This window comes from Schistocerca serialis, chromosome 3 (genome assembly GCF_023864345.2).
Source record: "Schistocerca serialis cubense isolate TAMUIC-IGC-003099 chromosome 3, iqSchSeri2.2, whole genome shotgun sequence".
NCBI classification, from domain to species: domain Eukaryota; kingdom Metazoa; phylum Arthropoda; class Insecta; order Orthoptera; family Acrididae; genus Schistocerca; species Schistocerca serialis.
This window is the reverse complement of record NC_064640.1, coordinates 294246770-294257871: the sequence shown is the minus strand read 5'-3', so window position 1 is coordinate 294257871 and position 11102 is coordinate 294246770. Positions and strand designations below refer to the sequence as shown.

General features: G+C 38.1%; 1 protein-coding gene across 4 annotated transcripts in view; it reads right to left on the bottom strand.

The window, feature by feature from the left end:
- Positions 1–269: 269 nt before the first annotated feature.
- LOC126470084 (ATP-citrate synthase) overlaps positions 270–11102 on the bottom strand; it is a 166639-nt gene continuing 155806 nt past the window's right edge. For all 4 annotated transcript variants that reach the window (XM_050097597.1, XM_050097600.1, XM_050097598.1 and 1 more), the window contains exons 19-21: positions 5486–5682; positions 5304–5380; positions 270–899 (exon numbers count right to left, since the gene is read on the bottom strand). In XM_050097597.1, coding sequence (XP_049953554.1) covers positions 808–899; positions 5304–5380; positions 5486–5682 — 366 coding nt within the window. In that variant the 3' untranslated portion in view covers positions 270–807. The remainder of the gene's footprint in view (positions 900–5303; positions 5381–5485; positions 5683–11102) is intronic.

The window sequence follows — 11102 nt, the reverse complement described above, 5'->3', positions numbered from 1 at the left end:
TTATCGACACTGCCACAGCCAGTGCCTCAATGAAGATCTCTGCAGGTGCCATGAGTGGTGCTTCGACCATTTCCACGAATAGCACGACCTGACCAATGAAATACCTCCTGACTGACAACCAATAAAAACCGCACACGTGCATCCCCCCCCCCCCCCCCCCCCACACACACACACACACGAGAGAGAGAGAGAGAGAGAGAGAGAGAGAGAGATGCATCTACCAGGTATCACTGCATGCGGATTAATAATTCATAAATAGTGATCAGGGATAAGATTCACTTAAAAGTCTATATTTTCCATAACTCGTGTCAAATTTGACACAGTCATACACGAACAACATATATAAACATATATAAATTAAACTTTTACAATTAAAAACATATACACAACAAAACAGTAAAATGGAATTACAATTTTAAGTCACTTTTATTTGGAGGAAGGCTATTGCGCTCCCTCAGCTGCTACATACTAAGACAGTTGTACTATCTTTATATAATGCAATCAGCATAAATGCTTGATACTGAAGTGTAGTGTGCACAGAATACGCTTATAACAGTTCTTTGAAATGCAACAACCATGGAAGATGATTTTTTATTATATAGGATGAACCTCACACAAATTATTTTGTTGATGTAATAATAATAATAAATGTAACGTAAAGTCTTTTGTTGCTGCTGTAATAATAAATGTAATGCAAATTCTGTTGTTGCATTATTAAAATGAAATGTCCTCAGAGTGATCTCTGCTACATGGCATCAATTTGTAGTGTTATATCAATTATACTGCTCCGGCAAAATATGTGTTATATCAATTGTACTGCTCTGGCAAAATATATGAAATGTCATCCCATGGATGACGGTACAGTCCCTGCTTCAGACGTTTCTGGTCCATATAATGGCCTGGGAAAAAGAAATTAATTTATCATTTCATGAAATCAGCACAGCTATATTAACAGCAAACAGTTATATTCCACAATAATTCTATTACAACAGTACGGAAAATAATATTTTATGCACATGTAGGCCAAGTGGTATAATTAAGGCTAATGTTTTCACTTGGAAAGTCTACATTCCTGTGCAAAAGAGTGGTTCACCTGTAAAGGAGATCGCATATAGGATGCTGGTGCAACCTATTCTTGAGCACTGGTCAAGTGTTTGGGAACCATACCAGGTCGAATTGAAGGAAGATGTCAAAGCAATTCAGAGGAGGGCTGCTAGATTTGTTACCAGTAGGTTCAAACAAAATATAGGTGTTACAAAGATGCTTCGGGGACTCAAATGGGAATCCCTTGAGGGAAGGCAGTGTTCTTTTCGTAAAACACTATTAAGATAATTTAGAGAACTGGCATTTGAAGCTGACTGTCAAATGATTCAACTGCCACCAACATAAATCATGTGTAAGAACCACAAAGATAAGATACAAGAAATTAGGGCTCGTATGGAGGCATACAGACAGTTTTTTTTCCTCACTCTATTTGCAAGTAGAACAGAAGGGGAAATGACAAGTAGTGGTGGCTTGCAGAGTTTTGATGTAGATGTAGAAAATCTACCAAATTAGGATTCCTTGTAGGTTCCAAACTAAAACCTTAAATTCTGAAATTTGTTATTGGGCATATGCTTATTACTTTTATACATGGTAAAATTCAGTCAGTTTAGGTAATAATACTCATGTAATATGAATGTTTGCTTTTAAGCTTCCTGCTAATATTTCTCACAGTGTGGTTGACCTCTGGAATACTTTCTCCTTTCCATGCAATTTCTACCTCAACAGTATCAACATTCATGATATCACTGCATTTACAGCACACTATTAATTCTGCAAGTTGATCAATACATTATTTATTTCATTTTCACTGAACTGTTATGATTTCAGCAGCAAGGTTTGAACAGTTCTCTCTGAATCTATTAGGCAGGTTCAGATGTACTTACAGCAAATTCCTGCAAACCCTTCAGAATATAAGAGGAAAAAATCTTTTAAATATTCCATTCTCACTGCTTACTGACAGCTACAATTTTCTTATAGCAAGAAGTAATTTCTAGTTAGTAATAAATCAATATTCAGGATAGGTATCATGATGAAAAATCTTTGTTGATTAAGTGTAGGCATTACTGCATGATTTCCTTTCTTTTCTTTTTTCTTTATTGATTTCAGTTAAGAGCAATTAGAAAAGTCTGTCTCTATTGAAACAAAACTTCATTCACCTGATGAACTACTGAGCTTTAATAGGCTATTGTATGATTTCCTTTCTTTTTCCTTTACCCTTTTCAGTTACGAGCAGCTTGAAAAATCTGCCTCTATTCAACAAAACTCCACTTGACATACTACTGAGGTTTAACATGAATCTCAGGGGCTAATTACAACAAAGAGTTTCACTGTATATCATTTATTTGCCCAGTAAACACACCACTCAGTTTAAGGTTTGATAGTTTTTTATATCAATGCATGTAACAATGGCCACTTCACTAGCTTTCCCTCTTAAACTTTTCTCTTCCTTTGTCTAGTTTTCTCATAAAATTCCTCGGTCTTTACTGATTTTACTGTGTTTTCTCTGTCAGATTTCTATGCACAATAAAATGCTTTACTGCCCTAATATGATGTTGTAATCTTATCTTTGTTTTATTAGTTATTCGTGCACTATCTGTTCTACCATACCACTTAATATCTGTTTATTATTTTGCTCCCTGCTCTGGTGCCACTAATACTGCATTTGCTCTGTATATTGTGATTCCTCCTCCTTTCTAACACCTTTATTTTATGGCTTCATCTTTTTTTCACTTCAAATCCACTTCTTTGCCTTCAGTCATAAACTTCAATCCTCCCTTTAGCCATTTACTTTTGCTTCCACCACTATAGTTTTGCTTTACCTGTATCTGTGCATTTCTACTCTTGTTGCCCAACAGCTGCTTCAGCTGCTCACAGTACCTCTATTGACACGAAATTCTATAACAAATTCAGTTTATGCACTTCCTTGCTCTCCTCAGTTACAAATTTCTCCCACCATGTCTCCTGTTTCAATTTGCCCTTCAGCTCCACTGAAGAAGTTTGAGATACAATGTTTATATGCTAGTGTATTCATCAACCACATAACCTTTTGCATTCAAGTTGCATATATGTCTTTCTCTCCTTTACTTACGTAATCCCCTCTCCTTTACTTATGTTCATTAGTTTCTTCTGCTAAATTTCAAACTACTTGACAAACTACTATCATACACACTACAGGCAGTACAAATGCATTTTCTGAGAGAGTGGGATAGTCTTTGGAGCTAATCTCTCTGGCAGTGTAATGGGGCTTGTGTTTTTGTAACATGTTGCATTTATAATTTGCACATAACGCATGTACACAATCACTGAGCTACTTTATAGCCTTTATCAAATTCTTTACATTTGTACAATGAGTAATTTTAGTTATGTTTAAAATCCACATTTCACACTATAACCTTATACACAGGAAAAACAAGAGGGAAGTAGTTTTCAAATGGAGAGAGACTTCTAAGAGCATAGGATAAGGACATCACAGTTCCTAAGGAGACATGGGATTACTAATCCCCAAATTAGCTTCAGAGAACATAGATACGTATAAAATATAACAATAAATATTTTTGTGAAAACATGCAGATTAAGGTGACATGGGAAAATATTTCTAGTGACCATAGTTAACCCAATGGATCCAGTGCCTCAACAAATGGATCTCTGTTGAACATTTATCAACACACTTCTCCCATATTTTCCTTAAAAAGCAACCTTTGTCTCAAACGACAATTATTTGCCTTCAATTTATTCGTGGATTTACTGTAATACTATTTTTATTCATACCACACTGACAACAATAACAGCATAGGACAAGAGTTAGGAAAGAACTTGGCCTTTACAGTCCTAAAGGATCCATATCAAGATTTGCCTAATACAATTTGGGGTTACCTCAGAATTACTCAACCAGAAAGGAGATGAAACTCTTTGGTGGATATGAATTTCATCTCTTAAATACTGCATCATTTTGCTTAATTTTATTTCACTTTTCTTGGGGAGTATTTCATTTCCACAACAGTTCTTTTGTATTGTTCTATAAATTTCGTCTTTTTCACCTTCAGGAGAAGAAATAAAAACTTTGAGGTTCGCCGATGACATTGTAATTCTGTCAGAGACAACAAAGGATTTGGAAGAGCAGTTGAACGGAATGGACAGTGTCTTGAAAGGAAGATATGAGATGAACATCAACAAAAGCAAAACGAGGATAATGGAATGTAGTCGAATTAAGTCAGGTGATGCGGAGGGAATTAGATTAGGAAATGAGACAATTAGATTAGGAAATGAGACGCTTAAAGTAGTAAAGGAGTTTTGCTATTTGGGGAGCAAAATAACTGATGATGGTCGAAGTAGAGAGGATGTAAAATGTAGACTGGCAATGCCAAGGAAAGCGTTTCTGAAGAAGAGAGATTTGTTAACATCGAGTATAGATTTAAGCATCAGGAAGTCGTTTCTGAAAGTATTTGTATGGAGTGTAGCCATGTATGGAAGTGAAACATGGACGATAAATAGTTCGGACAAGAAGAGAATAAAAGCTTTCGAAATGTGGTGCTACAGAAGAATGCTGAAGAGTAGATGGGTAGATCACGTAACCAATGAGGAGGTATTGAATAGAATTGGAGAGAAGAGGAGTTTGTGGCACAACTTGACAAGAAGAAGGGACCGGTTCTTAGGACATTTTCTGAGGCATCAAGGGATCACAAATTTAGCATTGGAGGGCAGTGTGGAGGGTAAAAATTGTAGAGGGAGACCAAGAGATGAATACACTAAGCAGATTCAGAAGGATGTAGGTTGCAGTAGATACTGGGAGATGAAGAAGCTTGCACAGGATAGGGTAGTGTGGAGAGCTGCATCAAACCAGTCTCAGGACTGAAGACCACAACAACAACCACCTTCAGACATCCTTTCCTACACTAAATCATACTTTTTTTTTTGTTTTTGTTTTTTTTTTTTTTTTGCTAATATTTTGATTTTTTAACATCTCATTGTAGAAAACTATCTTCCTACACATCAGTATTATTTACAATCAATTATCTGTTCACATTTAGTTATTTCTTTATGTACATGTGAACTTTAATTTTTAAACTCCTTCAACTTCTGTACCAGCATGCCAAATTTCTGTGGCCACTTTCACAATCACCAAGTCACTTTCTGCTTGAATATTAGTTCTCAAAGCACTTATTGATGTACCACAATGAACAATAGTAAAAAGGAAATAAACTACTGTAGTTCTGTTTTTATTTTCTAAATGAAACAAGGTATCACTGAAGTATATTTACCTATAAATCCAATGCTTCTTCCTAGCACAAAGAGGCTGTTGATTGATCCCATTTCAATATATTCCTGTGCTTCTTCCCTAAAAGTAAAACAATAGAATTATTACAGCTCTGAAGAAATTTATTTAGTTCCACCAATTATGTAATAAACAATTTTAAGACATAAAAGAAAAATTATGACTCACCTTGTGAAACTCCCACAGTGCCTCAGCATATCAACAAAGGATGTGGCTATTATACCATCTACGTTTAGTATAAGATTTGGTTTCTTTGAAGTTGTTATCTTTTCAACTTCTAATGCATACTGTGTTAGTGGTTTATTGGGAAAATGTTCCATCACAAATTCTTTAATGATTTTAACCCTCATGTCTGGATTATTAATCTGAAAATAAAAATTTACATTTTACACTCATATGCAATAATTTGCTAGCCTCTTGCCTGTACAACTAGTGTGTATTTTGCTTGTTGTAATATTTCCAAATATTTGTTTAAATATTTATGAAGTATAAATATAATTCAAGGGCTGGTGGTTCTGTGGGTGAATCCGTGTTTTGTAAAGTAAGGTAAAACACTATAAAGAGTGTATCTCTCATCTCACAGCAAATAATGCAGTTTTAAAACTAATTTTAAGTACAATTAGTGTTAGTTAAATTAACATAACTTTTTATAAATCTGCCTACAGAAAGACAAAATTCCAACATCTTTTCACCTACACATGCTTTGCCACCCGCTATGTTAACATGAACAACTTGACTGATTTCGTATCAAAATGCATTAATTATTCAATGGCGTTATTCTTCAGTCAATGCATTTTTACTCAACATATGCCCACTGCATAGATAGCATTCCCAAAATTTGATAACTGAAGATTTAAAAAACATCCATATATGACAGCTATAACCTCTTCATTCTGCTCTTTAATTTTATACTTGCAAGAATCATTTTTCCAAATTTTTTAGAATATGATTTACTCTCAGGATGTCACCCATCTGCATTGTTTATTGGACATCAAACATGAATGTTTGGATTTCAAAATGGCATTATACTGAGATAATGTACATCACAAAAGACAGTGAGGACTAGATTACAAATGCTAGTGTACACACCCACAATACAAGAAGGAAGAATGAACTACGGAGCATTCCCCACCGACTGGTAATGCTAGAAAAAGGACCCCAGTACTCTGGTATCAGACTACTAAGAAGTCAGCCTAAAAACCGGCAAGATAGTGTACTTGACAATGACTTTCCAAAGAAACAAAGACTATCTCATTGAAATAGAGTTTTACAGTGTTACAGAATATTTATGCCATCAAATTTGTATATATTGTTATTCATTATCAATGATGTAAAAAGGTAAGATAAAGGGGTAGAAAAATAAGTGATAATGAATGTTACTACTTTGACATGTCCTATATTATGCATACATTTACTGTACATCATGTAATCTTACAGGATCAAATAAAATTCAATTCAAGATATTTATACAAACTAAGAGCACAAAAATTATTTACTGGTACTTTATGACCAGTGATGTATCTAAGGCATTTGATTGTGTCAATCATGACATTTTGTTGGAGACCTTATATACACTCCTGGAAATTGAAATAAGAACACCGTGAATTCATTGTCCCAGGAAGGGGAAACTTTATTGACACATTCCTGGGGTCAGATACATCACATGATCACACTGACAGAACCACAGGCACATAGACACAGGCAACAGAGCATGCACAATGTCGGCACTAGTACAGTGTATATCCAACTTTCGCAGCAATGCAGGCTGCTATTCTCCCATGGAGACGATCGTAGAGATGCTGGATGTAGTCCTGTGGAACGGCTTGCCATGCCATTTCCACCTGGCGCCTCAGTTGGACCAGCGTTTGTGCTGGACGTGCAGACCGCATGAGACGACGCTTCATCCAGTCCCAAACATGCTCAATGGGGGACAGATCCGGAGATCTTGCTGGCCAGGGTAGTTGACTTACACCTTCTAGAGCACGTTGGGTGGCACGGGATACATGCGGATGTGCATTGTCCTGTTGGAACAGCAAGTTCCCTTGCCGGTCTAGGAATGGTAGAACGATGGGTTCGATGACGGTTTGGATGTACCGTGCACTATTCAGTGTCCCCTTGACGATCACCAGTGGTGTACGGCCAGTGTAGGAGATCGCTCCCCACACCATGATGCCGGGTGTTGGCCCTGTGTGCCTCGGTCGTATGCAGTCCTGATTGTGGCGCTCACCTGCACGGCACCAAACACGCATACGACCATCATTGGCACCAAGGCAGAAGCGACTCTCATCGCTGAAAACGACACGTCTCCATTCGTCCCTCCATTCACGCCTGTCGCGACACCACTGGAGGCGGGCTGCACGATGTTGGGGCGTGAGCGGAAGACGGCCTAACGGTGTTCGGGACCGTAGCCCAGCTTCATGCTGACAGTTGCGAATGGTCCTCGCCGATACCCCAGGAGCAACAGTGTCCCTAATTTGCTGGGAAGTGGCGGTGCGGTCCCCTACGGCACTGCGTAGGATCCTACGGTCTTGGCGTGCATCCGTGCGTCGCTGCGGTCCGGTCCCAGGTCGACGGGCACGTGCACCTTCCGCCGACCACTGGCGACAACATCGATGTACTGTGGAGACCTCACGCCCCACGTGTTGAGCAATTCGGCGGTACGTCCACCCGGCCTCCCGCATGCCCACTATACGCCCTCGCTCAAAGTCCGTCAACTGGACATACGGTTCACGTCCACGCTGTCGCGGCATGCTACCAGTGTTAAAGACTGCAATGGAGCTCCGTATGCCACGGCAAACTGGCTGACACTGACGGCGGCGGTGCACAAATGCTGCGCAGCTAGCGCCATTCGATGGCCAACACCGCGGTTCCTGGTGTGTCCGCTGTGCCGTGCGTGTGATCATTGCTTGTACAGCCCTCTCGCAGTGTCCGGAGCAAGTATGGCGGGTCTGACACACCGGTGTCAATGTGTTCTTTTTTCCATTTCCAGGAGTGTATTTTGGGTTAAATTGTTTGCTGTCTGCCTGCTTCCAGTACTGTTCTTGCTCTACATTAAAGGCCTCTGGAAAGGATCAAAATCTTGAAATACTCAATTTTTACTTTTTTGCATTTTAAAATCTACAGACTTTTCCCTTTCAACTGATATATAATTTATTCAGTTTAGATGACTACATCTATTTTAAAAATATTTTTGAAATATATTCTGCATGAGGGTGACCCACTGTGGCACTGTTAAACTGCTGTCAAATGTTGTACTCCTGAGTCTACATGATCATCATGTACATTTTAGTGATGTGAGAGAAAATAAGTGTTTCAAAACAAGTGTTGTGGGTCTCCTGTGATAGTTCGATATATTTCGCTCGCTCAATTGCTGTATACTTCATGTTTATTTACTCTTTTGTAATCCTGAAAATATTTGTAGTGAATTCTGTTCATTGAAGTCTCTGTTTTATTGAAGGATAATCATGGGTAAATGTAATGTGATTAGAAATCCTCTGAAGGCTTTTAAGGAAAGGAGAAATGTTGGAAAGCCAAAAGTAGGTGTTATTACCATAAACAATAAAGACAACAACCAAGTGTGTGAACCTAACCTTGCTGGTACCCATTGCAATAAAAGTGGGAAAGAAAGTACTTCGCAGAGGAAACTTGGTTCAGTTAGTGAAAAGTATCAATATTTTATGGGTGAATTGTATGTGAATGAAATATTTGATATGTCAGTTCTCAACAGGATTTTTGCAAACTGTGGAAGATGTATTCAGTGCAGTGAAGTTGGTCTGGAACACTAAAAAATCATGTAGGACTTGCCAGTGAAATGGAACTGAAATGTGGCAAGTCTTCATGACCACCTTTTGGAACAGTGTTGCAGTAACTCCAAATGAAGAAAATGGTAGCAAAATCTATGAACACAACATTAGATTTGTTTATGCCTTGCATACAATTGGTAAGGGTGCAACTGCAGGTGCAGTTTTCTATGGCATGATGAATCTTCCAAATCCCCCAACCAAGTTTATGAACTATAACAGATTTGTAGGATCTAAGGTTGAATATGTCTGCATAGAATCTATGAAGAAAGCTGTGGAAGAGGCAGTAACAGAAAAGAGTGGTAATAGAGACTTTACTGCAGCATTCGATGGTACCTGGCATATATGGGGACACACATCTCTTCATGCTGTAGTATCTGCCACCAGTATGTATACTGGGAAAGTTTTAGATGTAGCAGTAATATCTAAATATTCTAGGTGTATGGAAGTGGCTGCTGTTGCTAGTATATTTCAATGTTCTGTTGCACGTGATAAAGTGATATGTATAAAGTGATATGCGAATTACCTTGGTGGCGGTGATTCTAAAAGTTTAAAACATATTCAAGAACTGAAGCTCTATGGTGGTGGTGATGTACTACAGAAATTTAAATGTACTGGACATGTACAGAAATTAATGATATCAAGACCTCAGTAACTGAAGGCTTCGTACAAAACACAAAAACTCAGTAATGGTAAAGGGTTGGATGGGAAGGGAAGGTTAACTGACAATGTAATTGACAAAATACAGAACTATTATGGAATGGCTATAAGGCAAAACACGCAGTGTCGAGATTACAAATAATGTTAACACATATAATGTAGCCTACATTTTAAGATAACTATTTTTGAACTCTGAAGCAATGTATTTACACAAGTTACTTACTGATGACTGTTCATTTGTTGTCACTTAACGCTGGGAACATTTCACACAGTACACAAAAGTGAGCTTTACTGCACTTGTTCTTGCAAGCCACAATATGAACAACACTGTCAAAACTACCAACACTGATTTACACTTAATTACAAAATTTTCTCGAGTTCACAGAACACTGGCTACATTCCACCACAGGTTGCAGAGGAGAGATGAAGATGAGTAGCTTTCTTCAATTTCTTCAGGAATTCTGAAGGAAAACTATTCATGTAACATGGACCACTGGTTCTTGTTTACAAAATATAAATCGATCCCAGAGTTTCATTCGACATGGAGGACATAAACTGACTGCAATTCTTCTTCACCAAGCTAAACACACACTTACACTCAGTGTTGCTGTGCGGTAGAGTCAAAATAGAAAGCATTAGCCAGGATAACCTATCATACTTTGGAACACCATCAGGTCCACGAATGCTCATCAAACGCACCCACTTGGTATCATCTGTCAAGTTCTCGCTCTCAAGAGTAGCAGAGTTATCAACCTGCAGGGCCACAAATTGGCTCTGAAACACATTCATTGCATCCTCAGCTGACTCACTTGCCTTCCTTGGCAGCAATGATGGAAACCTTTCTACAAGAAATTCTACAGAAGAAAACTTGACATCCTCAATTTTGGAAACTTGCGCAACCTTTGCACGCTTCAGTACTTCATCACTGAAGGGACACTTGTTTCTGATATAATCACATGCAGAGCAGAAGTAAGCCCTGACAGATGAAAAGAATGTTGATTTGTCTTTATCATGAAGTTTCTTCACCAAATTCATTGTCTAAACGCCAATAACTAGATCATCTTTATCTCTCTGATTCTCAACAAGATGGTACTGAACTTTCTGTAACAGGGAACTCTTTATAACTTTAGGTTTAACAAACCTGGAAAGAAGCCGCTGTAATAGATTTGTCATTAGTTCTAACAGTTTATATGAATTTCAGGTGCAGAACTGAGATTCTCAAATACAGGAATGACAGCAAACAGGAAAGAACAGTAGCCTTGTTTAAGTCTGAAGAGACAAACATAAACAGTTTTTCTTCACAGGTTTGAATAATATTGTTGTTC